Raw genomic sequence first — 28,000 nt, 5'->3', positions numbered from 1 at the left:
AACAAAACTCATTCTGGACATGATTTATTGTAGGAGCCAGGGCCGTGCTTTTCCAAGCACTCATCTCTTTCTCCTCTGCAACATGATCCGAGATCAGATCCTGCGCCGTAGCTGGAGCTTACTAGGATTTCCTTCGGACTTTCAATGATGCCTTTGTTCCTTACCAACGGCCGCTACAGACGAATTCAGATACTGGGAATTTGTTGATTTTCATTATGTTATTGCGACTTGATGCCTCGACTTTCGAGCAGTGTTTCGTTCGGCGCAAGTGACATGCTGGTTATATCTGTTACAAGCTTCCAGTTTCCGTTCGCAAATTGTGCGGAGTCCGGGCAACTCCAAAACACCACCGCTATATCTTACAAGAGCTACATTCATTATGCTTTTTCAGCTTTGCTGTCAGCTGCCCAAGTGCTCTCTTGCTTGGTCCCAGGCCTAAGCCAGGTCGACGTCAAGTTGGATTCAAGTGGCCGTCCTCGGCTGTCATCCTTCTTAGGGTGCGCGTCAAACATATCACCCAGATAGTCGCCGCCTTTTACAGGATAGCCATCCTGTAGCCCAGGTGTCTGCACCTCAGTAACGGGTAGCAAGGCTGCATTGTGACGGAAGTGATCAGCCCGTGTCCTCCGTTCTGCCGCGTCCTCCATGCTGGTTCGATCATAGAGATAGAGACCGAGACATGTAAGTGCTATTCCTACCGCCTGTAATGAGGTGGTCGAACTGCGAAACCAAACCACTGCAACCAAAATCACCCATACTCTTTTGATCAATGATGCCACCGAGTAGGACACTGGCGATAGCATTGAAAGCAGCACGAATGCCATGATGTTTTGGAAAAAGTGGAAAAGACCGTTGAACACGAACTCCATCGTCAGCTCACCATGGTCTAGTCTGGCCTTTTTCGTAAGGTCGACTGAACCATCCTTCCACAGATCGTTGATGAGTTCATACCCTTCGGTGTAGATCCAGACAGGCGCCGAAAGCAGGAACGCACCAACAGAGCAATAACACAGCAGGTTGAGCTTGTCCAACTTGCGAGACAGATGCTGCTGCCCATCGGCTTCGGCGCGGGTCGCTTCCGTGAATAGCTTCTTCGAAAAAATGTTTTGGGTGACAAAAACAAGGGCGGCCACCAAAGATGCGCCGATTCCCCAGAAGTTGCTAGAGAAATCGGTAGAGCAGGCCATCATAACGCCGAGAGTAAGTGGTACCAATGACAAATATGTTGCACGTTTGTACCGGATGCGGAAAACGACTCGATATGCGACGACTGTAAACAATGGTGACAAGCCTTTGATGGTATGGACCAGAGAGACGGGAATCTTGGAGGTTGCATACGAGCTCAGAAGGTGACCCAGGAGCTGAAAAACGGACAGTGGAAATGCAGTATATAGAACATCCCATGATGGTTTCCGAAGGCCGTTCTTCAGAGCCGGTATAGCCCTTTTGATGGACGGAAATATGGAGGCCATGCCCGTCAATATCAGACACCATATTGAGACAGATGCAAATTGCACAATAGTCAGGGTTGCTGGCTTTGGCAACGCATTGAGGATCGACTTTGATGATGTGTTTGTCAGAGCCGAGGTCAGGTACCAGACAATGCAAAGTGCCTGCCCATAGTTAGTATCATGCAATCGCTTCTGAGGACTTCACCTACAATGAGTCTGTAAGACACAGGTGCTTTGAGTGCTTCGGCCAGCTCTTGTGCATTTTCGCTAACACTTCCTTGACGTGCGCGAATTTTGCTTATTGCGTCGCTGACGCTTCTTTTGGGTCTATGTCCGTATACTGCGCTAGGCCTGGCGTCGCGAAGCCGTTGGCTCATCTTTCTTGGATTCCATTTTGTTTCCTGGTTCGAAAGTTGGCCTGGAGCGAGTTCCAGAGGACTCTCTGCGATCACATTTGCGCCAGAGGGAAAGGTAAAAGGGGGCGGGCTGTCGTCGAAGGAAGGGAACCTTTCCCTAGAAGTGGACTCTCTTGCACCACCGTGAGGCGATAGCGACCGATGTTGAGAGATTATCCGCGACTCAGGAGTTTGTGTCATGGTTGTAGTCATGCTGGGAAAGGATCGATAACTGAAGCGCCCTATTTCGTTGCATTTACATGGATCGTTGACTTAAAGTGTACTGACGGGCTTTTGCCATGTCGTGAAATGTGAAACGAGTGTGGTAGTAGTTGTCGACAAGGCTGGACTGGTCGCTTGCACAGACGAGAGGAATTGTAAGTTGTAGCGATCCATCTACTCCGGACATGCAGAATAAGGACCGGAGGAGGTACATTTGCGGCTATTGCGTGCCCCCGGTGTGGCGCTAGTCCAAGAATAGAAAGCGTCGTCATACCTTCGGAAGCGGAATAACAAAAATCCATGTTGTGTCACCTCGCTTCTTGCTTGACGACGAATTCCATCCCTGCTGGATGCATCACAATGTAGCACAAAGATGGGGTGGCTAAGCAATATTTGCGGCTTAGCTTACCTTGTGTCACCTCAGGTATCTTGTCGTGAAGCAGCTGGAAACCTACAAGAAGTCCTCTTCCAGCAGAGGCCGCTCCATGAGGGAGTGGTAACATTCACACCCAGCTGGAGTGTCCTTGGCCCTTTCAGGATCGGAACACGAGGTAGGACAGAATATCAGCAGATTTCTCCTCTGAATGTTGATGTTTGCGTACAGAAGCCGTATGGGGTGCAGATCCTGTTGAATTCTATGGAGGCATCAATCAGCTCAACGAAAATGAGGAAAGTCACTACCATAGTCCCCTGACTAGGAATGCAACAGTACATTGGAGCAGTCGGGTCTTCGACACTATCGCTTCTGGCGCAACGGCATCTATCGACGTGGTAGTTGAGTTCCCAGACATCGACTGGATATTCGCGCAGCAGATCTATGGATGGTCTGCCTTCCAGTTCCAGGCATGGCTGAAAGGTGGTATCTTCAACCACGATGTCGAACACCGCAAAGTGAAATTGTATCCACAGAGCATTCTGGAACTTTGGCTCAATGATCAGCACGTTTTTGGAGGGGACTTCTATGCATTTGGGGCGGTACCTGTGGTCCTGGAACTCGAACCAGGGCTCAATGCCATCAGCATCCGCCTTGTACGTGATGTTCGATCCATGGGTGGCTCATACCCTCCCACAATTCGCGCAAATCTCCAGACCCAATTAGTGTCTGAGCCTGTGGAAATCGTCGATGACAGTGTTTTGCTTCCAGACGTGGTCAATGGACGGTTCTGCAGTCGATATGGCAGCGTCGTGGTGAGAAACCAGGCCGATTCATGGATCAAAATCCACGGGATCACCGCGAGGTTTCACGACTCTCATTTCGAAGTGATTACCGGAGAAATCTCCCTTGCTCCAGGTCAGTCCCGTCCGCTGAAGCTGGACTTGGGCTCTCTGAGCAATTTGCACGACACCATGACATTGACCGTCGCATACACGAGGGAAGCTTCTCATCGGCACAACCGCTCATTCGAGACTAAACTGCGGCATGAGAACGTATCATCTCTGCAGAAGATGACATATCTCCATCGAAGCGGTGCAGTATCCTACGCGATTTTGAGACCTCCGCCGTCAACACTGCCTGCATTGCCAGAGCAGAAGGCACATGTGCTCCTGAACCTTCACGGTGCCGGTGTAGATGTGGATGACCCTCTGGCTCGACACATGTTTGATGACACACCAGATCTTCCAGCCTGGATAGTCAGTCCAGCCGGCATGACTCCCTGGAGTGGCGATGACTGGCATACTTGGGGTTTCGCAGATGCCCAAGCTGCATTGTCTGGACTTCAAGAATGGATCAACACGACCAAGTGGAGTGGCCCCGAACTGATCTCCGATAAGATTCTGGTCGCAGGTCATTCTAACGGCGGGCAAGGGACATGGTACTTCGCCACACATCAGCCCGATATGTTATTGGGTGCTGCAGCCGCTTCGCCATATTCGTCCATTGAGAACTATGTGCCTTTTGTCTTCTGGAATGAAGGCGATCCTCTTCAAGATGCGGTTCTTCATGTCGCAAGGAACAATTTCCGTCACGAATTATTAGCCGAAAATCTGATAGGCGTGCCTATCTTTCAACAGCATGGATCGGACGATGACAACGTCCCTGCTTACCAGTCTCGACTTATGAACACCTTGCTTGCGCAAGCGGGAAATTCTGCAAACTATTCAGAAATGCCCGGCAAGGGTCACTGGTTTACGGGGACAATGACGACTCCTGGAATGATCGACTTCTACTTGTCCTGCTTGCAGTCTGCGAGGAACCAGTCTTTTGGTGATTCGGACGCTTTCGCGTTTGTGGTTCCCAACTCGGATGATTTTGGATCAAGATTCGGCATAATCGTTCATCAATTAGCCTCACCAGACAGATTCGGCCATGTACGGGTTTCCATCAACAGGACTGAGTCCATTACGCGATGGTACGTGAAGACTCAGAATATCCATAGATTTGAACTCGACCCGACGGCCGTGCAACATCCTTCACTCGAGCTCATTCTTGATGACACACCTCATGTCTTCGAGGTTGGGTATGGGAGCAGGGCAAACACTTTCGTACTGACAGAGTCACATGTTTGGGCCAGGGAGGTGGCCCTTGACTGGAGGCTTCTGGAGCAACGTTTTGGTCGCCAACGAGGTTCTCTGGACTCAATCCTGCGTACTGTGGGTCCCTTTGAGGTCGTCTACTGTTCTGACGAGGCTCTCCCCCTCGCGGTGCAGACGAGTCGGAATTTCTTGCAGTACTTTGGCGCTGACTCGAATATCATTCCTCGATCCATGTACGAAGTCGCACTGGCCAACAACGGCAATGTGATCACGATTGCGTTGGACAAACAAATTCCCCACTCCCGTATCCCTTTGTTCCCTATCGAGGTCGGGGCAGAGAGACTATTACTGACAATAGAGGACGGGAAGACGATATCCATTCCACGGGCACCAGGAATGGGCGGAGTATGGCTACGTCCGCTTCCCGATGAGAGACTGGAACTCGTTGTTTGGGGTCATGATGAGGCTGGCTTGCGACAAGCCGCCAGGCTCATACCAACGCTCACAGGAGCTGGGCAACCTGATTTTGTGATTTTGAGCGACGAAGCAAAATGGAAGGGACATGCGGGCGCTCTTGCTATGGGATTCTTTGACTACAATTGGAGGATCTCTTCTGCATCTTATCTTCCATGAACGAGATTGACTGATATTTGGGAACAATGTAAGTAGAAAATGGCGTTGAGGGCAGAGGATTTCTCGTTGTATGGGCGTTGACTGGGCTGTAATGTTCCTACGGGAAAGGAGCCGAACAGTAAAGATCGTGTATGAAGTCTGATGGTGAGTTCGAATTGCGACTGCCTTGTTATTGCTATACGAACCCCAGAACGTCACTCCCTTTCCAGTCGAGAGGGTGGAAGAGAAGGAACAGCCGTCGAGATTGCCAGTATCTCCTTCTGCCGCCTTTCTGCTGTCTGCTACTTCTCTTTTCTACCGCACCTGGACTTCAAATCCCCCATCGCCTTCACCACCTCACACTCTTTACGTTCTCTTCCACCCATCCTCTTCATATTGCCAATCTGCACATTTGCAGCCAACTCCAGTCCCTGTCGTTCCTCTTGTCTTTCAGACCTTCTCTGATTTATTCCTTCATATCTTGCATCTTCTAAGGCTTACTCAGAGAACTCCAGACTTGGGCTTTCCATCTGGATGGCAAATCTGGTGTCTAGTGGCTCCCCGAAAATGAGTCGCAAGTCCATTCCGGTCATCAAAGTGCGAGAAGAGGGTGAAGATGCGCGCGGCAACACTCTCACCGTAAGTTGAACGTTGATTGCAATCATCACTGCCTCACTAAAGTTGTCACAGACCGCAACCAACTCTCGCACCGCAACTGGGACTCGTACTGCTTTCACTGTCCTCAATCCCGACAAGCTCAGCAACATACAATCATCAAAGTCCAAAGACAAAGTAAGTCTCCTTTTTGCAGTCCCTCATACTACCCCTGTGATCTTGCTAACATCCTGTTCACCTATAGGGTACTGAAGGTGGTGAGACAAACACTGTGAGCAGCATGGAAGAGATACTTTCACGTCTCAAGTTGAATGATGCCCGCAAACCCACTCCTCACGCTGAGGTCAAGACCCAGAAGTCTGAGTTCGGCAATTTTGACAAACTGCTCAACAATCTCCAAGATCAAAACAAAGCATTGAAGAAACAAGAGAAGGAACTCAAGAATGAGACAGACCAGAACCACAACAAAGATGGCGATCGCTCAACCACTTCAGGCCTCCGTACTTCAGCAACCGAGAATTTTGCAGGACCAAAGCCTGCTGTCCAGGTTCCAGGTCCCAACAAGGCTGATGTCAACGAGATGATAAGAGTCAAGCAGGAGCTTGAGGCTGCAAAATCAGTCATCTCACGACAAGAACAAGAGCTGGCAGAAACACGGACTCTCAAGCATACCATGGATCAGGCCATGGGACCACCATCCGAGGCTGATTTTGGACCATCCAACGACATCACCGAGCAGACCATCGGCCACCTCCAGAGTGCTTTCAATGCCTCTGCTCGCCCTTTCACTTCCCGCAATGATGCTTGGGTCATTCCAGAAGGAACACGCCTCGATCAAGCCGATCATCTCACAGGTGCCAATTTTGGTCGTGGTCGAGGTATTTGGAACAATGCTTCCGCATCCATGACCGACCTTTTGGCTACCAACCCACCTGCTCCAGCATACACAAACCTCCGTGATGCTCGTCTCTCGGGTCAAGCCTATAACGGTGTGTACGGTGCCCCGACCGTCTCACCAGCCGAAGCCAATTTTCAGCCACGCAACTTTTCAGGTGGTACTGGACCAGTTGGCTACGACGTGCGAGCCGGCAATGACATGATGCAGTTCAACCCAACACTCGGCATGAGACGCAATGGAGGACAATTGAGGATCAATCCAAATCTCCCAGACCCTCTGTCTCAATATGGGAGCTATCCACCCGGCTCTTCAGCATTGACTCCACCACCCATCAGTCCCATGAACCTCGCCGCTCAATACCCTTATCAACGTGGACTTGCAACACCCATTACGCCTGCAGCAAATGACTTTCCTTCTGGTGGCGTCCCAGGAGCTGCCAATCCATGGTCGGTTCCGGGTACTGGAGCCAATGGACAAACCTATGTTACACCTCTCGAGCCAATGAACTATCGTCGTCTCCTCGACAAGTCAGTCTCCTGCGATTGGAAGTATATTGTCGACAAGATTGTCTGTAATAATGATCAGCAAGCCAGTATCTTCCTGCAACAGAAGCTCAAAGTTGGAACCGCGGAGCAGAAGTTCGAGATCGTCGAGTCGATTGTCAACCAGGCTTACCCTCTTATGATCAATCGTTTTGGCAATTTTCTTGTCCAGCGATGCTTCGAACATGGTACACCTGATCAAGTCGTGGCAATCGCCAACGCCATCCATGGAAGTGTCATCGCTCTCAGCATGGATCCATTCGGCTGTCACGTCATTCAGAAGGCCTTCGATTCCGTTCCAGAAGATCACAAGGCTGCCATGGTTCGTGAACTGCTTCGTCGCATTCCTGACACTGTCATTCATCGATACGCTTGTCATGTCTGGCAGAAGCTCTTCGAACTCCGCTGGAGCGGCGAACCGCCACAAATCATGCTGGAGGTGAACAAAGCTCTTACTGGCATGTGGCATGAGGTCGCTCTGGGTGAAACTGGAAGTCTTGTTGTTCAGAATATCTTCGAAAACTGTGTCGAAGAGGAGAAGCGCCCTGCGATCGAAGAGGTCATCGCCAACATTGATCTTATCGCACATGGACAATTTGGCAACTGGTGTATTCAACATTTGTGTGAGCACGGTTCTCCACCTGACAAGCGCCGCGTGATTGACCACATCCTTGCCAACTCCTACAACTACAGCATCGACCAGTTCGCTTCCAAAGTTGTGGAGAAGTGCCTCAAGATTGGTGGAGCGGAGTTTTTGGATCGATATCTCGGAGTCATCACAACAGCTCATCCAGACCGTCCACGTATCCCACTCATTGACATTGCTGGCGACCAATACGGCAACTACTTGGTTCAGTGGATCTTGATGAACACCCATCACCATCAGCGAGAGCAAGTGGCTGTCCACATCCGCAAGCACATGGTCTCTCTGCGTGGTTCCAAGTTCGGATCCCGTGTTGCAATGCTTTGCTGCAACCCCAATTCTGTCACTCGTCCAGGCCCTGGTGCAGTCGTCAATCCTTTCGGCGCTCCGGGTCAGCCTCGCAGCCAATGGCCTCGATTCCGCTGAGAGCGCTATCAGGATTTCGAGAACATCCACGGCCTGCACGCCCACGCGAATTCAACTATGTCATCTACCTACCAGTCATCTCATGTCAACCTGAACGTCCTCTACCGTCTGTCAATAATCGGGGGGTCGTCGTCCCTGTGCCTTGGAATACAGATTTGAACGGAGAGCGTGGACTTCACATTCATGACCAAAAGTCTAGTTGTCTGTCTTGAACTGATACTTCTTGGCTTTTCATTTCCAAGCATGTCTTAACGAACGAGTCTACCAACAATCAACTCTCCTGCATGTGTTTTTCATATCGACAGTCAGTTTTCATATCTTATTGACAGTTCCGTCTGACCGACCAGCCAATACCAAGCATGGAAGGATGTCGAATTGGAGTCCTCATACCTTGTTGGTGGGATATTTCAGAGCTACAGCATTATCCAACCTTATGTTCAATATCCGACATTGACTGTGTCCCATCATGTCTTTACCATTATCCCTGCTCGGTGGATGAGGTGGACACTGGAAGCATGTATTTAGCCGCAGCACGGGCAAAGATCAGGACAATGTAGCAGATAGTGCACATCATAGCTGAGCACTTTTCGCTCACAGAAGCCGGCTCGCTCTTCTGCAAGGCAGGAACAGGTTGTTCTATTCCAAGGCATGTAGTTCGCTGCTATTCGTACATTCCCAAGACGTTATTGAGCTGCCGTATGGTAAGTGTGGATGGGGTTGTTGATGCGGTGCTGCCACATTGCTAGATTATGCCGTCTGGCAGCCTTGACATAGGCGACTAAAACTCGACTTCCTTTCGGCGCTCTCCAAATCCGCATGGTGGAGATCATACATCTTCGTCCATATCATTTGAGGCGCCAAACATGGTCATTGGGCGGTGGTCGTTCCACTGTCCGCAATAGGTGGTGTACAATGGTCGCTGCCGGGGCTCAATCCTTACTCAGCAGTCCACTGTCCGGAATGGCGTTGGGCTTGAGAATATTCACCACACCCTGGCCTGTCTCTTTATGTCCATTGACATTTATCATTGCGGCGGTCGTGGGGACGTCCTCGTCCGTGGCAGCCGGTTCTACTTCTGTTTCTACTTCTGTTTCTGTCCCTGCTTCCGTTTGTGCTGGTGTCTCTGTTTGCATTTCCGCAGCCTCGGCAGCGGGTGAAGTTGTGGATGTCTCGGCGTCTTTCTCCCAAGGCTTCTTGCGTCGAGGGTTCTTGTCAATCTTACTCGAGCCCGGCTCGAGGATAGTGGTGGGGATCTCTTCGATGCCTGGGATGGGGACGTTACGGGTTATTAGGTCGACTATGGCGGCGAAGGAGGTCGGGTAGGGCGGTTCGGGTTCGGAAGATGGTGGCTGTGTTTGTGTTTGTGTCTGTGATTGCGGAGGTACTGCTGATGTCGAAGTGAGAGTCGTGGGTTGTGCTGGCGCTGCTGGGGGCAATGATGTTCCGTCGAGGTCGGGTGATAGCGTGGTTGGAGCGGCTTGCTGTATGAAGGATAGATGTGAAGGGTGGTCCTGCTGTATTTGTTGCAAACTTTGCGTCTGAACCCATGCGCTGTACGCATTTGGGTCTATGGGCTGTACATTGTATTTCCTATAGGAGAGGTTGTGTTAGCACATGGGGCTTCCACGCGCGTGTCCTGAAAGCATAACCGGAGGCTTCGTGCTCGTACTCACCTTGCGAAATAGAAGAGTTGAGCTTGCAGTACTAGAGCCGCATTTTCCCTAATCTCATCTTCCGTTGCCGGAGTGCCCTCGTGTCCTAGGATGGCTCCCAGACCGGCTTGGTATTCTCGGTCTTTGTGGAACGGGTAGTGGGAGATATTTTGGTAGAGGTATTCAGTTTGAGGGTCAATGGCGGTATTTGGATGAGCGAGGGCTTGAGGAGGTTCTTGCGACGTTGGCATGGCGCTGTCGGCCATTGTCGTATGGGAGTGAGCTTTTGCGCTGCCCGAGCCCGTCAACAGCGACGACGGGAGTTATTTGATCTGGGGTTCATCATGTCGCATGTGCACAAGGCTGCCCGAAATGTGAGCCGGGTTAACCTCGGTTTCTAGACTATCGATAAAGAAAAAGGAGGGGAGACAAAGTACCGCAATTGATGTCATACCAAAGTTCCCCATCTTGGATTCATGCCGACAGCTTTGAGGCCAAACCGACCCATTTGGGACCCGATTTTCGTCCGCTATCGCACAATCCTGGCATCGGTGCGGGCGGGACGTTCAGATTCGGAGCCGACGCGAGTAGCACTGTACGCGAGAGGCCTACAGTGGCTTTGAGGCTACAAGTCCCCGCTCAAGTCAGACGCGCGGAGGAATCGATTCCGTTTGGAGAAGACCTTAAGACGCCTGATCTTTCGAGGAAAGCGTCGACATCTTTCTCTGGAAGACGTCTACTCTCGCCTGCTCTACACCAAACACCGACTCAGTCTCACCAATAAACTCGACAACGCTACAGAGCCTATTCGCAATATGGCTGGCATAACCATTGGCCGGAGCCTCCTCACCCTCCAAGCCATTTCGACATCCGTGTCCTGCTACATTGCTGACTGGAACGAGACACATGTCAAGAACCCGAAATGGCCTCCCCATGCTCGCTTTCACAATGGTCAAACCATGTCTATGGGTCTCTGCCTGGGCGCTCTGACTGCCTATTATACTTGGAGATCAACACCGGACCTTGCGGCGGAAAGGGATTCAATCACCTCAGCCGCTGTTATTGGTACGCTTTATTGGGTGACCGGCCTGTCAGCCATTCTGTATCCAGGCACGAAGTGGACGGACCCCGAGTTTGGAACAGGAGCTCCGCAAAGGCCTCTATTTCTCATTCACGCTCTTGTCGCTTGGCTTGGCTGGTGGTTTGAGATGAGACGATTGTCATGAATTAGTGCTGCCCCCTCTGTGAGGAGCAAATTGCATGTTGTGAATGCGCGAACATTGCCGCGGAGCCTTGATGATCAATCTTCAGTGAGAAATCGACATGTCCTACACCCTGATGGACTGCGCTGGTGGAAATGATATCGATGTCGTTGTTGACATACTCTTTGACGTTCGTTTCTGTGAGACCACCACTGCATTCTAGAAGCACTTGCCTCTTTCCAGCCCACCGGTCTTTCAAGCTTTTTGCTGCAATTTTGAGGCCTTCTCCATCGAAGTTGTCTAGCATAACGACGTCAGCGCCAGCCTCGATAGCCTCGTCCGCTTCGGCTTCGGTCTGGACCTCGACTTCGATCTTCAGAGCGAACCCTCCGACTGCTCGTGCAGCTTTGACTGCATTAGTGATGCTGCCTTTAGCCCAGATGTGGTTGTCCTTGAGCATGATCATGCTGCTCAAATCGTGTCGGTGACCGTCGATTCCACCTACAAGCATGCCGTACTTCTCGACAATTCGAAAGCCAGGGGTAGTCTTCCTCGTACCTGCTAAGACACCGGTATATCCTGCTTTGCGAACCAGGTCAAGCATCTTTCTGCTCCTTGTGGCCACTCCGCTGCATCTTGCCAGCGTGTTTAACGCGACTCTTTCGCCCAACAGTAATTTTCGAGTCGGTCCTTTTACCGTTGCGACCTTGATCTTGCCTCCTGATTTGGCTGGGTCGAGGTATGCACCTTCCTGGTGATGCCATTCGACTGTACAGTCTAGCTGACGGAAAACCTCGTCGAAGAAAGGAATACCTGCGAGGACGCCCGCGGATTTGCATAGTAACTGTGCGGTCCGTGGGGATGAACCGACCACGAAGCCACCATAATCGAATGAAGGAGTATCCTCGGCGAGCCAGTTGGTGATATCGGTGGTGAAATGTGACGGGAGGAGGTCGGCCAGAGATCCGTGCGAGAGACTGGCATCTGTGGGCAGCGGGAGCTCAGCAGCTGACGGTGCCCCATTCGAGGCCATTCTGGTATGGTAGTATCGAGACTCAGAGACGACAATAGATCAATGAAGATGGTTGGGGCTTGAATGATGGGATGTGTCTGGCATGGACGCGGGCCGCGCACTTTTGTTTCGCATAAAATCTACCCCGCATTGTACATGTACAGGTAGGAGGTACCGACTTTAGACCTACCCTATCTTGAACCCTTAAAGAGGATCGATGGCTCACTAGGCTGACCTACCTGCCAAGGAGGTGATATCGGTATCGAGATACAAGTAATTACAGTATCTTATGAGCTAAATCAACCATGGGAGGTCCTTCGGCCATAACGCGGAGAATGGGTGCCGGTCTCTTGACATACCCATCTCCACGACGGCCTGGCCGTGAAGGCTAAGAGACGTGACGTTTATATCTGGGGCAATGTGTGTCATGTTAATCCCGAGGGTATTGTTACTTTGACTTTTGCTAGAGACATGAAGCCCAGAAAGCCTTCGATCTGTAATTGACGTCTTCCCAGTCCCCTCAAATCCATCTCTTGCTGTAAAGTACCTAGGTAGACATCACTATCACACAGCCAGCCTAAACCAGCGCATATCAAGAATGGCGATCGAAGGAATACCCAAAGAAATGACGGCGGTGCAGGTAGTCGAGGTACATACCACCCACCACCACCATGCATGATACATCAGCTCACCGGTCAAACCAGTTTCATAAACCATACAAGATCCACAAAGTGCCCACACCAACCTCGCTCAAAGAACATGAGATCCTGCTCAAGACCGTAGTCGCCTCATTATGCCACACGGATTCAATGGTCACCGAGGGCAAGTTTCCCACCACCCTCCCATGCACGGCGTCGCACGAAGGCACAGGTATCGTCAAAGCCGTCGGCAGCAAGGTAACCAACTTCAAAGTCGGCGACCGTGTCATGTCTGGCCTGCCCAAGAATCCGTGCGGCACCTGCTATAATTGTTCCGGTCCCAACGACTGGCATCAGTATTGCGAGAACATCGATGGCCATATCGGCGTGTTTGTCGACGGCGCGTTCGCAGAGTACCATGTCGTCGAAAGCCGGAACAGTTGCCTCATCCCCGACGGCGTGAGTTCTGCAGCTGCCGCACCGCTCGCGTGCGCCGGGTGCACGATCTACCGCGCTTTGATAGTCAGCGAAGTCAAAAAGGGTGAATGGGTCGCCATTGTCGGCGCGGGCGGTGGGCTAGGCCATCTGGGCATTCAGTTCGCGCAGGCGAAAGGGATCAACGTCGTTGCGATCGACGCGCGGGACGAGGCGCTCGAGTTGTGCAAGAAAGCTGGGGCGGAGCACATTCTCGACGCGCGAGAGGGCAAGGACAAGCTTGTCAAGCAAGTCCAGGATCTGACGGACGGGTTGGGCGTGCATGCGTCGATCAATGTGAGTGAGCATGAGACTGCGGCGACGACATCGTGTGCAGTGACCCGTATGCACGGGATCATGGTGCAGGTTGCGCAGCCGGATAAGGTGTGCATTGATTTCAAGGAGTTGATTTTCCGGGACATTCGCGTCAAGGGCACGCTCATTGCTGGGCAGGAGTACTCCCAACAAATGCTCGAGGATGTGGCCAAGTACAAGATCAAGGTTGAGACGAATTTGTTTTATGGCTTGGGGGAGGTGCCTAAGATGGTGGAGCTGGCTCATTCGGGCAAGATGAAGGGCAAGGCTGTCTGCGTGGTGGATAAGGAGGCACTTGACGCGGAGAAGGCTGATGCTTAGAAGAATTGCTGTGGTTGAAATGTCGAAGACAATGGCATACTGGAACAAGTGAATGAATATTGTTAGACAGCTGCAACTTTACAATTTGAGCTTGCACACGTCCATGGACGGCGATATAGAATGTGATCAAGCAGTGTGGCTCGATCTCCACGCGCTACCCTTCCATTGCAGGATGATTGTAGGAATCAAGCTGAACACGATCACCAACGCGGTAATAATGCCTGCCGACCCGTACAGTCCAACATTGGTGAACATCTGAGGGAACCAGAAAGGACCAATGAATCCCCACATTTGACGGACGAAAGTGATAAACACACCGACCGACGCAGCGTCCTCCCTGTAGCAGTCCACAGCGTAGGTGATGAGAACCGTGGTCACAATCTGATTACCTCCACTGGCAATGGCGGCCCCAACAAGGGGTGTGACGTTGTAATTGTCCCCAATCTCACCGAGTTGGACCAGGAAGACAATCACACCGACAATGGAAAGTATGTATCCGCTGTACGACAACCACAGACGCCACTCCGGTGCAGGTTTGGTCCCGATCTTCTTGGTGCGTCGATTCATCCAGGCGTCAGAGGTGAAGCCGCCGATTTGTTCTCCCAGGAGTGACCCGATGATCATCGAGATGTACTGCAGACCCATCTGTTGCGTGTTGAACTTGAAGGCCGGACCGAAGAGCTGTGGCACCTCGACCGTGAGCATGACGCTGGCGAAGAGGAAGACCATGGCATATGCCACCGCGGGAACAACCACACTTGGTCGCGCAAAGTATCGTAGGGGTTGCACGAAATCCCGGAAGCGGAGTGGTGTTGGGTCGATACGGCGCAGTTGCATGTACTCTTGCTTGAATGCCGAGCCTTCATGGCGCACACCGTGGCGAAGGTAGCGAGTCTCAGGGCCGAGGAAGAGATAGACTATCAGTTGGACGGCATTTGTCTAGGGTTGAAGTATTAGTATATGAATGACCGGCAGAATTGAAAGCAGAAAGCTTACGATTGCAAGAACGCGGTAGATCCATCGGTAGTCGACGCGATAGGCGAGAAATCCGAAAATGAATGGTGAAATCGGAACACCGATTGTGACCATCACAGTCCAGATACCCATATACCGGGCTCGACTCTGTTTGAAGAATGTCTCCGCGACCACAGCACTTCCAATAGCAGCGGCAGGGCTAATGAAGAAGGCCACTATTGCTCGTGAGGCAGCCATGCTACCATACGAATGGCTTTCGGAGCAGCCGATGTTGGCAACCATGGAGCAGATGAGTGAAACGATGAAGACTGGTCGTCGTCCATAACGATCCGACAATGGCTTCCAAAAGAGAGGAGCTCCACCAAGGATGGCAATCTGGAGAGACGTCAAGTAACTGGCACGTTGAAGACTGCAGCCTAGGTCTGCTGCGATGTTCTCAAAAGCAGATTGGATGGATGCAGCTGTGAATGTGGCCATCATTGCGTGGAAGGCGACGATCATGAGGTTGACGACCTTCTTCCGATGCGGCCAGTTGTAAGGATCCGCATCGCTCATATCAGGTACCGGATCAAGGTCAAGCGTGCCATGGCGGGCCAGGAGATATTCGCGATGTTCTGGTGAGAGACGGTCGATGTCGTCTCGGTCGAGATGGGTATAAGCTGGTCGGACTGGCTCGACAAACTCTTTCTGCGTCTCGCCATTGACAGAATCATCGGCTTTGAACGTAGAGTTCACCGGTGGCATCTGTTCCGTCATGCTGGGCAGATTTGCAATAAGAAGACAAAAAAGGACAGAAGACGGGGTAGCGGAGTGAGCAAGGGGTCATTCTGGAGGGCGGCGAGGAGTTCATTATGTAGTCTGGAGCAGCTCCAGGGCTTCTATTGCTGTCGTGTAGGGCTAGCTCGACCCTCGGCGCAGGTCTCCGGGGCTCCTCCCCAGTTTGGTCTCGTCTCGAAGTCTCCTCTGATATCCCCTGTGTCCCCACGACATTCGGGGCCAATCAAACCAGGCGGTGGGGATATGGAAAGCGGGTTGACCCATGGCCTGGCCACGAGCAAGCAAGTTATAACATTTTGTGGCCAAGCAGCATGGGGATGCACAGACTCGAAGAGGGGACGCCCACAGCATTACCGGGGCGGCTCACATATTCTGGACTCGGGGGCAACGGGGCTTACTCACGACAGGGACGCGCATGCTGTTCTCGACCATGCATGGTGCAGAGCAGAGTTCTTCTCTAAGTGGAACTCCCCAGCGGAATTGGATGAAAAGCTCTTCTTGAAAGACTTCGTTGAGCCGCAGACTCTCGAAAGTAAAGCGACTTGGGCCAACTTTTGTTCTGCAAAGCTTGTCACGATTAGAGCAGTTTGCCGGTGGGTAACACGACCGTTTGATCCGCGGTAGATCAGTCGATCCACGTGCAGAAGATGAAGCAGAATTCGATGGCAACAAAGTGATGTGATATTTGTTGCGTCGCGCGGCAGGAGCGCTTCCGAGATGCCTTGATAGCCAACTTGCATCCAGTAATCTGTTCGGATGCACTTTCGCCAGAATTTCACAAGTGCCCACGCTGTCAGAGCTGACACTTGCAAGTGACCCCCGGACAAGACAGCCTAGTGATCTGCCACGCTATGGAGCCTGGTGGTTTTTGGCTTGAAAATGGGCGGCGGCGGTGGGGACACGCGGGGATTTGACACACATACTCGATCATGCTGATGTTGTTGATATCGTGGGGACGTGGGGATCAACCAGATCGACAACATCTCCCCAGACTTTGGTCTGTTATTCTCGACGGTCCATTCAACTTCCACAACGTTTTCCAAGACCTGGGGCATACATTGCCTCGGCTGCTAGACTCCGGCTTTTCTGTTTCACCAAGTCGGGGTAATGCTATCCTCTTCTCTGCAGATGAGGATGTTCGATGCGAGCGTCCGCCAGCAGCACACATCGCTAAAAATGCTCTACCTTGCAAGCATGGATGCACTATTGATCCCATGGCCATCCTTCTACGCAAGCCTTCCCTTGTCGGTTGCATGGCATCTCCGGATCTTGTGGAGAGTTGCAAACATCTTGCAGTGACGCTCCTTGCTAGATCATCGGTGAGGAGCAGCTTCAACCAGAGCCGGTTCAGACGGAGCTGTGAGCTGCATCGGTTGCATCGTCCGAGAATGTCACCGATACTGCACTGAAAACATATAAATATCGACCTGAGGTAGGCAGTAATTGCATTTGCTGAGGAGCTTCTCCATCTTGTATCCTTCAAAACGTGGGCATCTTCATCAATCTCGAGATCATGTGTGTATTGAAACTCTTTTGGTGCATAACCCAATTCTTTGGCATTGCTCTCGCCCAAAGTTTGAACGATGTATGCACGACATCATATGTGGTAGCATCGCTACCAGCGCCCGGCACAATTCCTGGCATCACAATCGACAACTCCTCCGTCGCAGCCAGTCCCGTTGCTAATGCCGAAGTCGCAAACGAAAACATGTATCCGGATGCTGTCTTTGACTATTGCAACGTCTCTTTTGCTTACTCTCATGATGGGAGAAATGACCAGGTCTTGTTATGGTATTGGCTGCCGGCTCCGCAAAATTTCCAGAACCGCTATCTGTCAACAGGAGGTGGTGGATACGCCATCAACTCCGGCAATGGCTCTCTTCCAGGCGGTATCATCTATGGAGCTGCTGCTGGAGCTACTGATGGAGGTATGTCGACAGCACGATGACCTGGGCTAATCATATTGTGCTAATACATACGCGGGAAGGCTTTGGAAGTTTCAGCATAAGCGCCGATGAAGTGATCCTGCTTGCAAATGGGACAATCAATCGGGACGTGCTGTATGCCTTTGGTTACGAAGCCATCCATGAGATGAGCATTATCGGAAAGCAGTTGACCCAAAACTTCTTCAACATGTCCAACACGAAGTTGTATTCATACTATCAAGGATGCTCCGAGGGCGGCCGCGAAGGATGGAGCCAACTCCAACGCTTCGGTGATCAATTCGACGGTGCTGTGACTGGTGCGCCAGCATTCCGCTACGGCCAACAGCAAGTCCAACATCTCTAGTCCGGCGTAGTCGAACAAACAATGAACTATTTCCCGTCTCCATGCGAATTGCAAGCCATCGTCAATGCGACAATCGCTGCCTGCGACCCCATGGACGGCGAGACAGACGGCGTCGTGTCCCGCACAGATCTATGCAAGCTGAATTTCAACATCAATTCCACAATCGGAAAGGCATACTACTGCGCTGCTGCTCCTGCTACCGCAATGCCGCCATCGCCAGCCACGCCGGTGCAGAATGGAACAGTCACTTCTCAAGGCGTGGCCGTCGCCGCCACAATTATCGACGGCCTCCATAACTCCAATGGGCAACGTGCCTACCTATCATACCAACCGGCAGCGACTTTCGTGGACGCGCAGACGACGTACTCCAGCGCGACAGACTCCTGGGGTCTGTACATAGATTCTCTGGGCGGCGAGTGGGTTGAGAAGTTTCTCAACCTCCAGAAGGGGACCAACCTGCCTTCCCTGAACAACGTGACTTACGACACGCTGACACAGTGGATGATCCTAGGCTGGCAGCGCTACGAGGACGTTCTGCAAACAACGCGGCCGGACCTCACGCCATTGAACAACGCAGGCGGCAAAGTCATCCACTACCATGGCGAGTCCGACAACAGCATCCCCACAGCCTCCTCCGTGCGGTACTGGGAGTCCGTCCGCAGCATCATGTACCCTGGTCAGTCATACAATGACAGCGCAGCAGCTTTGAGTGAGTGGTACCGTTTGTTCCTCGTCCCGGGCGCGGCTCACTGCGCGCCGAACACTCTGCAGCCAAATGGGCCGTTTCCACAGACCAACCTGGCAGTGTTGATCGATTGGGTTGAGAAGGGTGTTGTGCCGACGACTCTCAATGCGACGTACCTCGCTGGCCAGAACCTGGGGCAGAATGCGCAGATTTGTGCGTGGCCTTTGAGACCATTTTGGACGAACAATGGGTCGACTTTGGAGTGTCAGTATGATCAGGCTTCGATCGATACGTGGCATTATGATATGAATGCGTACAAATTGCCTTTGTATTGAGATTGAGCGTGTATTCAGAGAGGAAGACTGGGGGGAGGCAGATGCAAAAGCCATATCGTTCTGACATATGAAAAGGTGATCCCTAATGTCTACATCAGTCATTTCCTGGTGGTTGTCTCACAATGTGCTGCCCAATGTGACCTTGTACTATTTGGAATGAGCCTCCCAAAGCATTTTCTTGAAATCTGTGACGTTGGTGCCGGAAACGTCGTCGTACAAGGTCGTCCACTCCTTCAATAGCTGATCGACCCCAGAATCACCCTCAACAATGATGGACATATCTCGTGCAGAAACCCTCGACTCTTTATTAATTGAGTCAAAGGGTACAGATCCTATGTCGTTTCCTTTGCTCCAGTGCTGGCTAGACCAAAGATAGTCCCGATAAGACCGACATCTGCCATCGCTGTGAGAGTGGAACACCGTCAAAGGAGGGTGAATCCCATCGTGTTTTGCAGGCGCAGAGACCTCTCAAACTTGTGTGAGTAGAGAGAGATGATAAATACAACTATATGAGCATCATCTCGAAGCGTGTGTCATTGAGGGATCGCGGGATTTGGTTGTTAAGATAACACCAAAAGCGCCCGTGGAGGCTGTGCTGAACGCCACGCTGCGACCTCGGACAGCCTTACCAAAATATACGATATGCACTGGGTGCCTTTTCAAAGTCTGCTATTGACGTCTCGGCCGCCTGAACCAAAACGAGCAGGCCATTGGCGGTCATAGGAGATCGGTCCTCGACTTCTTATGCCCATCACTTCGGTTGTAAACAATTTCTCTTACGTGAGTCAATATCGATGGCACGGTTTCTTCGCATAGTTACCCGGCAGACCTTCCGTTTCAAATGACCTATGTGCACTTGAAGCTACTCCAGATGCGGTCTAACAAAACAACCTCCTTGTTCGGCATCTTGATCTTTTTGGCGACTCAATACTGTAAGATTTTCTTTGTTTGCTCACAACTTTTGTGACTGATGACGCTCACTTCACACTTTTCGTATCCTCCTTGCGGCAATCCCGTAGATGCGCCTATTCATGGATAGGGCGCCCGTATCGCTTGTACCCGCTTAGATACCGAAGACTCAATCATGCACGGTAAGATTGTGGCTCAAGCCATACAAAAACTGGACAAAGGACTCTGGTCACTTTTTCTTTCCCCCAAAGGTATGCGAAAGCTGTGCATGCCGCTTTGTTTCACTCGCCCATATACGATGCATGCGGAACAAAGTCAACGAAAATAGCTTACGTCTCCTGTCATTTTTCTGCGCGTTCTGTTTCACAATCATCTATCTGCGAACACTTAACACCGACTCCTGTGATACCTGCATCGCACCCTGATAATTTCGAGACTGAAACCGGCCCACGATTGCCCTGACTCTAGCAGCGTGATCATGCGTTGGCGGCGCATAGCTCCACGTGCGGAAGAGCTCCGGGCAAAAGAGTATCAACTGCTCGACCCCGACCACGACCACATCGTTCCCAATATTGGAGGGACTTCCAACACCGACATTCGGGACGATTTGAACCAAGCTTGGTTTGATTCTAGAGATGGGAGAGGAGCCTTCGGCCGGACGGGATCCCAACTGCTATTCATGGTGAGACGGCTGATGTTCAACGATGACTACGATGAGGACGCTATATGGGGTCCTGTCCGGATCCTCGGTGCCGGTTCGTACGGCCAGGTCGGCTTATGGCAGAAGCGCAATGACTTGAACCAGCCCATTGATGAGCTTGCCTTGAAAGAAAACGCATACAATCCGAACGCTCTTCTGCCATCCGAGGTTTCCCCTATCATGAAATTGAGAATGCCGAAGGAGGCCTTGATCCAACACGACATCAACGACAAGGATGATAGAGCCGCACCTTTTCTTCGACGTTACAAATTTATCTCAGAGAGTGCAGACCACGAACAAGGACGATACCGCCACTACCTCGAGTTCTGCCCACATGACAGTCTCCAGAGCTTAAGCGCTCTCTACCGCGCTTGGGATACGTATCTTCCAGAAGTATTCCTCTGGTACGTCTTCCACCGACTGGCCATCTCCTGCCAAGCACTGCACGAGACCCCTCCCCTCGACAGCCTTGCCTGGAGCACGGAACTCGACGGTCTGGCGCGACGGAATGGCTATTGTCTTCATCTCGACATGAAGCCAGGAAACGTACTGCTTGACTACGCTCCCGAAGATCCGCAAGATCATGACTTTCCCGGTCCAAAGCTGTCCGACTATGGCATGTCTGTGTACACTTGCTCGGACGACCAAAGTAACCCCATCAGGTATTTCTGGCGAGCTACCCGTGTCTATGCGCCACCAGTAGGACACACCGAGTCTGACTTTCGCAACCCAAGCTAACTCTGTGCCAGGAACAACAAAGCTATGGTGCACATTGGACACTTCCGCCCACGGGAGCCGCCAAAAGAACCCACGACGAGCAACGTCGACGACGCGACTTCAAACAAGCGAAAGCTGCTCAGAGGGATGACAATAGAGAGGATGAGGCCGACATTACCTTTGACACTTCGACGAATGTAAGCCGTGCATCGCTCGACCACATCGAATGCGTCCTTTCCGACTAACATGGTTTGCAGATCTACGGAGTCGGCGCCACAATGTACACCCTCCTCACATTACGCCGCCCCGAACGCCTGCAGGAAACTCGTGCCAAAACCATACAAAAGTTCGTGCGCAACGGCAACCACCAGATCTCAGGAGTCCGCACAAAAACGCCCGGCATCTACAGCAGCCGCCTCCGCAGTTTCCTTTCCCGTTGTATCGATCCCAACCCCGACGCACGCCCAACTCAGCTCGAACTCCTGGACGCCACGCGCCGCGGTCTCCGTCTCGCTGAACGTCGTCTGCGCAAAAAGAATACATGGAACGTTGCTCAGGCCAGCAATGCGCAACTCATCGCCGCCGTCATGGCAGGCGCGCCGCCCAACGATCCCGATGTCCCCACGCATTCGGAGAAATTGTACTTCAAGGGCCATGAGATCAACGACATGCCTCTTGGCGACGCTGGATTTAGGCCCTCGAAAAGCGAAATCAAATACCTCGCAATCGGTGATTTTGTGGATCCGGATCGTCGACGTTTGAGGCTGCCCGCCGCAAAGTATGGGCACTACCCAGCTCCTTCGTTCGTACCAGGTTGGAAGAAACTCTATGATGAGAGTAACGGGGATCCTGCTTGGTTCAATGATCCTTTTGTGGCTCCGCCACCTCCACAGAACGCTAATGCTGCGACTGGTGCTGGTGCTGGTACTGGTGGTCCATGAAGTACAGCAAAGTGTTAGAAATTACCGAACGCTCAGTATAAAGACAAATCAAGACATGTTTTGGTATAAAGAGTTCATTTGAGTCACAGTAGACGTGTGGTGATGAGCTGTACAATGAAGAGATACCTAAAGATTTCATTCGCAAACCGAATTGCGCCTTCGCTGATGCATTCGTGATCATCTAGTCTTGGTACACATGCTTGAAATCAGCAAACTCGCCCCTCGCTATGCAATACTACCATGCCATGCAGATCTGATTGCCTCGTTCCTTCTTTCGTTGAACAATCGTACGTCTGGCTGGCCTGCTTTGCAACCACCGCCTGTCGTGACATATAATGTCACGATCCCATGGCCGTCAGGATCCACCTCAAGCTCTCCTCGACCCATCAGATGGGAACTCATCGGACACGATCAAGCGGGTGTTCACATTCATGCTCCCCAGCTCATTGAGCAAAAGCTTGAATGCATACGGAAGCGTCATGCGGACGACATTCGATCCCGTCTCGCCTGCCGTAGCGCAGCGCTGACACCACCGGCCGAACGCCATGAAGCCACAAGACTCGCACACATCCACCTCGTGCTTGTCGCTGGACAGCATCAGTCGCTCTCGCAGCAATTGTGACGCGCCGTACGCGATAAGACAGTCTCGCTCCATTTCTCCGAGACGCAGACCACCATCCCTCGAACGACCTTCCGTCGGCTGCCGTGTGAGGATGGCCCTAGGACCCCGCGAACGACTGTGCATCTTGTCTTGAACCATGTGTTTGAGCTTCTGGTAGTAGATCGGGCCTGTAAATACGTATGCTGGGAGAGGCTCGCCCGTGATTCCGGACGTTAGATAATCTTTGCCGTCATAGCTGTAGCCTGACTCAATGAGAGCTCGGGACATGTCTTCCAGTTTGCTGCCCCCAAACGCGGTGCCATATTCGAATTTGCCCTTCAAGATACCAGCTTTGCCCGAGACCAGTTCTAGCATTTTGCCCACCGTCATACGAGACGGGAAACCATGAGGGTTCATGATAATGTCGGGTGTGATCCCAAGGTCCGAGAATGGCATGTCGACCTGCTCAGCAATGATACCAACGACACCTTTCTGTCCGTGACGGGAGGAGAATTTGTCGCCGACTTCGGGAACTCTTGTTTGTCGAGTTTGTATCTTGATCAGCCGACTGCCTGACTCGACCTCCGACATCATCACTTTGTCGATGTAGCTGGGGTCAGGCAAGCGGTACTTCTGAGCTTGTGCTACGAACCCTTTGCCACTGTTGGATCCAGCGTCGGACAGCCCAGAGGAGTTGGCATTTTCAGGCACGTATTTGTTGACATAGACCTCGCCCTGACTGACCTTGGCACCAACTGAAGCAAGGCCATCCCCATCGAGTAGGGCATGTGCCTTGATTGCGGCGCCATTCTCGATTGTTGGTCCAAAACAATCGTCGTGGCTGCGATTGGGATAGGACTTTAGCTGCACCGGATATTTGCGGAGAACCTGACAGCGGCCAAAGCCACGATCCACTGATGCCTTGTTGAGTACGAGTGCGTCTTCGATATCGTATCCACTGTATGACATGACCGCAACTGTGGCATTCTGACCAGCTGGCAGTTTGTCGTACTTGACCAATTCGATGGTTCTCGTCTTGACAAGTGGTTTTTGAGGATAAACCATGAGGTAGAGCAATGTGTCAATTCTGAGGAATTGGTTGTTGGCAATAAACCCAATGGCTTGTTTACCCATAGCACATTGGTACGTGTTTCGAGGTGATTGATTGTGATGAGGGTATGGGATCAAGCCAGCAACCGCACCGAGGACTGTGAATGGTTCGATCTCCAAGTGCGTAGTGGCAGCATGCATATCCGTCTCATACATAGCAATGTTGCTGTCATTTTCCTCGTTGACGTCGAGATATTCCACAAGGCCGCGAGCCAGAAAGTCGTCAAAGTCCATAGATCCCTGCCGAAGTGATTTGAGATATCTTTTGGTGACTTTGGATTTCTTGTCCTCAACAATAATGAGAGGTCGACATATCCGTCCTTCATCCGTGGCAACTTGAATTGTGTTGTGGTGATGATTGATGAAGATTGACACGAACTCGGAGATGCGGCCAGATCTTCGCAACCGTCGAAAGGAGGTCAGGAAATGGGAGGGATGCCGCGTAGTCGCCACAGGGGTTCCGTTCAGCAGGACGAGGTATTGACCCAGTGCATACAGCTCCGCGCCACCCACAGAGACTATATCCTCCGCACCGAGCATGAAGATGAGACGCTTGATGGGTGCTTCCTCGTCATCGGTGGTGATATGGGTCATGAGGGCAAGATTTTTGACCAGTCCACACGCTTCACCTTCGGGTGTGTCTGCTGGGCAGAGCATACCAAAAGATGATGGCTGCAGAGCACGCGGTCCGCTGACCTTTCTTGTCTTTTCGAATTGACTGGATATTCTAGTCATCATGCCGAGCGAGGCAATGAAACTCAACCGACTCAACAAATGAGTAACTCCTGCACGATCCATGCGAAAGCGTTTCAAGTTCCAATTGCCGGTAGCGATTGCTCTGTTCATGCCTTGTGTGATGTGACCAGCATGGGCCATGATTGTATTGCACGGATCAGCCATCTCGGTCCGATTTGGCTTCCGCAGCACTTTATCCACGTTCAATTTGACATCATAGTTGAAACTCTTGAACAAATCCTCGAAAAGGAGTGACAGTAACTGACCAGCCAGTTCCAGTCGTTTGTTACCAACATAGTCCCGATCATCCACCAATGCAGGGTTCTGCTTGGCCATGAGGACACGGTGTGCCATATGCCCCACATAGATGGCTTTGGGTCGGAAGTTGAGGTTTTCAATCGGCACATGGGCAATGAAGACGTTGCTGACAGCCTCCAATGCTTCCTGAACATAATTTCTGCGGGACTGGCCGAAGGGTGTCGGCTTTCGCGTGATTTTGATCCTTGCTCCGAGGTAGTCGAGTGCCTGCTGCTGAGTGTAGATCCGGTGTTTGATGGTCTCTTCGAAATTGACCGAAAAATCGTCCTGCAAAACACCTTCCTTTCCTGCAACAATGGCCAACATATCCTGGTCCGATGTAACACCCATTGCCTTGAGTAGGATACAGATCGGGACATCTTCGTTCAAAATATTGTGTCGCATGTACAACAAATCTTTCTTCAGCAAGATGTAACTTTTCGACTTCCTGGCGTGAGTGGAACTGGTAACTGAAGCAGTAATGATTTCTTTCTTTGGGTCGGCCTCAACAATGATGCGGTTCTTGCTGAGTTGTTCCTGGACCAGAATCACCTTCTCTGTGCCATTCACAATGAAGTAACCACCAGGGTCGAGCGGGCATTCGTCCACTCCGCACATTTCTGCCTCCGACTTGCCTGCCAGAACACATCTGGCACTGCGCAGCATGATAGGCATACGGCCGATCTGTAGACCTCTCCGCCGATATGCAACTTTGGACTTTGTGTATTGGACGTCCACCAGAATAGGGGCTGCGTATGTCATATCGCGTAGCCGACACTCGTTGGGCGTTACTGTAGATTGATCTTTTGAATCCACCGGAATCATCTCATCGTATCTGCACGGCTTCCCGACACGGATGTCTAGGTATTTGATGTAGAAATCTGGGTCAATGTCGCTTGTAATTACAGGCTCTGCTTCGATGATCTTTTTCAATTCCACCTCGACAAAGTGATTGAAGGATTCGATATGTTGTTTTACCAGCCCTTTGACTTTGAGGAATGCCGGCAAGAGGTTCCATTTATCACGAGCGGTATCGATAGGATCTGTCAGGGACTTGTCATAATAGAAAGGCTCGAGGGTCGCATCGAAGCTGTCTGTGTGGTGGGAGGGCTTGCGGTTCTGATGGTGCTTTTCTGACTTGGACTCATCTGCCGCTGTTCGGGCATCAGACGCCACAGAAGGGTCATTCCCAGAAGCATCTTTGGCCGTGGACTTCCGCGGTAGTGTTTTCTTCTTGGTGTCAGTGCCAGTTCATGGCTAACAGAACCTGCAATACGTACCACCTTGGGAAGCGGTTTCTTAGCAGTCTGTCCGACGGCGCCGACCACGCCGTCAGCTTTCTTCTTTGGCGGCATTGGTGCCATTTGTGCATGAACAAACGGATCCCAAAGGCGAGGAGTCGTCTGGCATAGTCTATGCTGCAGAACCGAGTGTGTGGTGGCGTGTATCAAGAAGGCTTTGTACAGTGATCAAAAAGTTCCTCAAGACGCGGTGGGCAACATTTGTCGATCACATCGCACCGCAGCCAAAAATTCTGCCCATCGCCTGCTTACCTAAGAGAGCGGTGAGGGGTCACCAGTGATACCTCCGGGCGCCGTGAGGGGAACGTGAACTGTAGTGGCACAGTGGACGACCTCGGTTTCGGGAAGGTTTGGCGGATGCTGCCCCTACGTGAGTGCCACCACCTGAGATCAAGTCTGTCGTCGACTCTTCCACGATTAACCGGACTTACCACAGACTGTCCGCTCACCGTTATTTGCTCCAGATGTTGGTGGCGATGCTACATCATCAGATCCACGCAGATAGCCAGGACTGGGTCGATATTTGATGCAAGCTCTTTACCAACATGAACACGTGGGACATATCTTCTTCTCTCCAAGTGACATGTGCCAGGGAAAGCCTGCCCGCAGAAAAGCATAACGCAGCCCGAAAACACTGGTGGCTTCATTGAAAGTTAAGTATCGGGTTGCTGGTGCGTCTACTTCTTTGCTACAGGTCATTCCGAGTGGGGTGCTTTACTCGTACAGGCACTTGCTTGATGCAAGGGGACTGCGGCAGCTGGCGCATAGAGGTTGCCTTCCCATTGCTGGCATATCCCTGTCGAGACGCCTGAATCCAGATGGTCAAGACGAGGCTCAAACATAGGTTGATCTCGACCGATTTCATTCATATACTACCTGATCTTGTATCCCAACTCTCAAGACATGAAACTAAGCATTGGCAATTTTCTTTCCGGCAGCGGGTTGGTTGAATCACAAAGAGACAGATTTTGGCCACTCGAGGATATTATCAGAACGACAGGCCAGGGGTCATTGGCGACATCACTGCGCATCACTGATCAGTTTGGAGCGCTGGTCCCTGCTGCGGGTGGGCACTGCACGGCACTGTCATGGGCGTTCTTCGGGAGAAACTTGAGAGGGTTTTGTGCCAGTTGGCAGCATGAAATCTGGCATTTGGATCCCAGGGTAATGTAGGTTAGCTTTCACCGTTGCCACTACGAATTCCTCTTGTCATCTGAAGCGCAGAGCATATCCCACTCCGTAAGTCCTGAAGGCTGAAATGCCCCCATTGCCCTGCATCTGTGCCCAGGAGATTGTCAGTGCTCTCCCCCACGAGGCCCTCGGTGCAGTGCGCAGCCATCACTGGAACATAGCATTCATGTCTCAGAACTCCGGCCAGGCCGTGGGGTAAGCTTGTCTCGAGGAAGCCCAAGACAGCAGTTAAAGGCCGGGATTGCGCCATGCAGATCGGACGCTGGCAGGAGCCACAAAAACTGAGGACCTGCAAGAACTTGTACGCTCGTACCTTCTTTCCAACGAGGGGAAAACCAACACTTCTCAAAGAAAGGCTTCTGATCTCGATGGTCGGGAACACCCTCTTCTGACCGTGGTAGCCATGATTCGATTGGAGAGGCGCTGCCACCCAGATGCGGGCCCCTGATTTCCTCATCTTGACCGCCATTTTGCCTGTGATCTTTAACCATTCGGATTGGCAGAAGCCATGGGGGGCGCCCATCAAATGCCAAACCTACCTGCA

The 28,000-nt window shown here is 51.7% G+C and overlaps 10 protein-coding genes across 10 annotated transcripts; 5 read left to right on the top strand and 5 right to left on the bottom strand.

The window, feature by feature from the left end:
* Positions 1-9: 9 nt before the first annotated feature.
* On the bottom strand, positions 10-2,409 carry EDD37DRAFT_637016 (triose-phosphate transporter family-domain-containing protein). The gene is made up of 2 exons (XM_062817023.1): positions 1,661-2,409; positions 10-1,613 (listed from the first exon to the last, which is right to left on the bottom strand). Exons 1-2 carry the CDS (start codon positions 2,057-2,059, stop codon positions 378-380), a joined length of 1,635 nt encoding a protein of 544 aa, XP_062667976.1. The 5' UTR covers positions 2,060-2,409; the 3' UTR covers positions 10-377.
* EDD37DRAFT_505207 (uncharacterized protein) lies at positions 2,278-5,433 on the top strand. Its single transcript, XM_062813536.1, has 2 exons — positions 2,278-2,619; positions 2,673-5,433. Exons 1-2 carry the CDS (start codon positions 2,442-2,444, stop codon positions 5,174-5,176), a joined length of 2,682 nt encoding a protein of 893 aa, XP_062667975.1. The 5' UTR covers positions 2,278-2,441; the 3' UTR covers positions 5,177-5,433.
* A 289-nt stretch (positions 5,434-5,722) lies between these two features.
* On the top strand, positions 5,723-8,279 carry EDD37DRAFT_611582 (armadillo-type protein; the record flags this gene model as incomplete). The annotated part of the gene is made up of 3 exons (XM_062815294.1): positions 5,723-5,794; positions 5,846-5,947; positions 6,015-8,279. The coding sequence occupies 3 exons, from the start codon at positions 5,723-5,725 to the stop codon at positions 8,277-8,279; spliced, it is 2,439 nt and encodes an 812-aa protein (XP_062667974.1).
* Positions 8,280-8,798: 519 nt separating this feature from the next.
* EDD37DRAFT_505288 (uncharacterized protein) lies at positions 8,799-10,294 on the bottom strand. Its single transcript, XM_062813537.1, has 2 exons — positions 9,953-10,294; positions 8,799-9,869 (listed from the first exon to the last, which is right to left on the bottom strand). The coding sequence occupies exons 1-2, from the start codon at positions 10,195-10,197 to the stop codon at positions 9,209-9,211; spliced, it is 906 nt and encodes a 301-aa protein (XP_062667973.1). The 5' UTR covers positions 10,198-10,294; the 3' UTR covers positions 8,799-9,208.
* An 804-nt stretch (positions 10,295-11,098) lies between these two features.
* EDD37DRAFT_659007 (nicotinate-nucleotide diphosphorylase) lies at positions 11,099-12,166 on the bottom strand (the record flags this gene model as incomplete). The annotated part of the gene is made up of 2 exons (XM_062819013.1): positions 11,099-11,126; positions 11,211-12,166. 2 exons carry the CDS (start codon positions 12,164-12,166, stop codon positions 11,099-11,101), a joined length of 984 nt encoding a protein of 327 aa, XP_062667972.1.
* Positions 12,167-12,563: 397 nt separating this feature from the next.
* Positions 12,564-13,956, top strand: EDD37DRAFT_505179 (alcohol dehydrogenase). Its single transcript, XM_062813535.1, has 2 exons — positions 12,564-12,794; positions 12,850-13,956. The coding sequence occupies exons 1-2, from the start codon at positions 12,744-12,746 to the stop codon at positions 13,891-13,893; spliced, it is 1,095 nt and encodes a 364-aa protein (XP_062667971.1). The 5' UTR covers positions 12,564-12,743; the 3' UTR covers positions 13,894-13,956.
* Positions 13,957-14,019: 63 nt separating this feature from the next.
* EDD37DRAFT_567585 (major facilitator superfamily domain-containing protein) lies at positions 14,020-15,612 on the bottom strand (the record flags this gene model as incomplete). The annotated part of the gene is made up of 2 exons (XM_062814158.1): positions 14,020-14,832; positions 14,890-15,612. 2 exons carry the CDS (start codon positions 15,610-15,612, stop codon positions 14,020-14,022), a joined length of 1,536 nt encoding a protein of 511 aa, XP_062667970.1.
* A 1,546-nt stretch (positions 15,613-17,158) lies between these two features.
* On the top strand, positions 17,159-18,954 carry EDD37DRAFT_684088 (feruloyl esterase-like protein B precursor; the record flags this gene model as incomplete). Its single annotated transcript, XM_062819862.1, has 3 exons — positions 17,159-17,573; positions 17,633-17,887; positions 17,945-18,954. The coding sequence occupies 3 exons, from the start codon at positions 17,159-17,161 to the stop codon at positions 18,952-18,954; spliced, it is 1,680 nt and encodes a 559-aa protein (XP_062667969.1).
* A 1,423-nt stretch (positions 18,955-20,377) lies between these two features.
* Positions 20,378-22,292, top strand: EDD37DRAFT_637003 (kinase-like domain-containing protein). Its single transcript, XM_062817022.1, has 3 exons — positions 20,378-21,262; positions 21,313-21,477; positions 21,538-22,292. The coding sequence occupies exons 1-3, from the start codon at positions 20,543-20,545 to the stop codon at positions 22,219-22,221; spliced, it is 1,569 nt and encodes a 522-aa protein (XP_062667968.1). The 5' UTR covers positions 20,378-20,542; the 3' UTR covers positions 22,222-22,292.
* EDD37DRAFT_637002 (DNA-directed RNA polymerase III subunit C2) lies at positions 22,282-26,481 on the bottom strand. The gene is made up of 2 exons (XM_062817021.1): positions 26,245-26,481; positions 22,282-26,194 (listed from the first exon to the last, which is right to left on the bottom strand). Exons 1-2 carry the CDS (start codon positions 26,326-26,328, stop codon positions 22,589-22,591), a joined length of 3,690 nt encoding a protein of 1,229 aa, XP_062667967.1. The 5' UTR covers positions 26,329-26,481; the 3' UTR covers positions 22,282-22,588.
* Between the last annotated feature and the right edge of the window lie 1,519 nt (positions 26,482-28,000).

This window comes from Exophiala viscosa (assembly GCF_022695815.1).
Source record: "Exophiala viscosa unplaced genomic scaffold EDD37scaffold_9, whole genome shotgun sequence".
In the NCBI taxonomy this organism is placed as follows: Eukaryota; Fungi; Ascomycota; class Eurotiomycetes; order Chaetothyriales; family Herpotrichiellaceae; genus Exophiala; species Exophiala viscosa.
Note: the sequence above shows the minus strand (reverse complement) of the source record. Positions and strands in the feature narration are given on the sequence as shown.

What these genes read in the sequence shown, in the direction of transcription:
- EDD37DRAFT_637016 (XM_062817023.1), bottom strand. Translation starts at nt 2,059, where the DNA reads ATGACTACAACCATGACACAAACTCCTGAGTCGCGGATAATCTCTCAA. An exon ending in CTGTGTCTTACAGACTCATT is followed by an intron (nt 1,614 to 1,660) that starts GTAGGTGAAGTC and finishes AACTATGGGCAG; the next exon opens with GCACTTTGCATTGTCTGGTA.
- EDD37DRAFT_505207 (XM_062813536.1), top strand. Translation starts at nt 2,442, where the DNA reads ATGGGGTGGCTAAGCAATATTTGCGGCTTAGCTTACCTTGTGTCACCT. An exon ending in TTTCAGGATCGGAACACGAG is followed by an intron (nt 2,620 to 2,672) that starts GTAGGACAGAAT and finishes GTTTGCGTACAG; the next exon opens with AAGCCGTATGGGGTGCAGAT.
- EDD37DRAFT_505288 (XM_062813537.1), bottom strand. Translation starts at nt 10,197, where the DNA reads ATGGCCGACAGCGCCATGCCAACGTCGCAAGAACCTCCTCAAGCCCTC. An exon ending in CAACTCTTCTATTTCGCAAG is followed by an intron (nt 9,870 to 9,952) that starts GTGAGTACGAGC and finishes CCTCTCCTATAG; the next exon opens with GAAATACAATGTACAGCCCA.
- EDD37DRAFT_505179 (XM_062813535.1), top strand. Translation starts at nt 12,744, where the DNA reads ATGGCGATCGAAGGAATACCCAAAGAAATGACGGCGGTGCAGGTAGTC. An exon ending in CGGCGGTGCAGGTAGTCGAG is followed by an intron (nt 12,795 to 12,849) that starts GTACATACCACC and finishes CGGTCAAACCAG; the next exon opens with TTTCATAAACCATACAAGAT.
- EDD37DRAFT_637003 (XM_062817022.1), top strand. Translation starts at nt 20,543, where the DNA reads ATGGTGAGACGGCTGATGTTCAACGATGACTACGATGAGGACGCTATA. An exon ending in CCCGTGTCTATGCGCCACCA is followed by an intron (nt 21,263 to 21,312) that starts GTAGGACACACC and finishes ACTCTGTGCCAG; the next exon opens with GAACAACAAAGCTATGGTGC. An exon ending in CCTTTGACACTTCGACGAAT is followed by an intron (nt 21,478 to 21,537) that starts GTAAGCCGTGCA and finishes CATGGTTTGCAG; the next exon opens with ATCTACGGAGTCGGCGCCAC.
- EDD37DRAFT_637002 (XM_062817021.1), bottom strand. Translation starts at nt 26,328, where the DNA reads ATGGCACCAATGCCGCCAAAGAAGAAAGCTGACGGCGTGGTCGGCGCC. An exon ending in AGAAACCGCTTCCCAAGGTG is followed by an intron (nt 26,195 to 26,244) that starts GTACGTATTGCA and finishes GACACCAAGAAG; the next exon opens with AAAACACTACCGCGGAAGTC.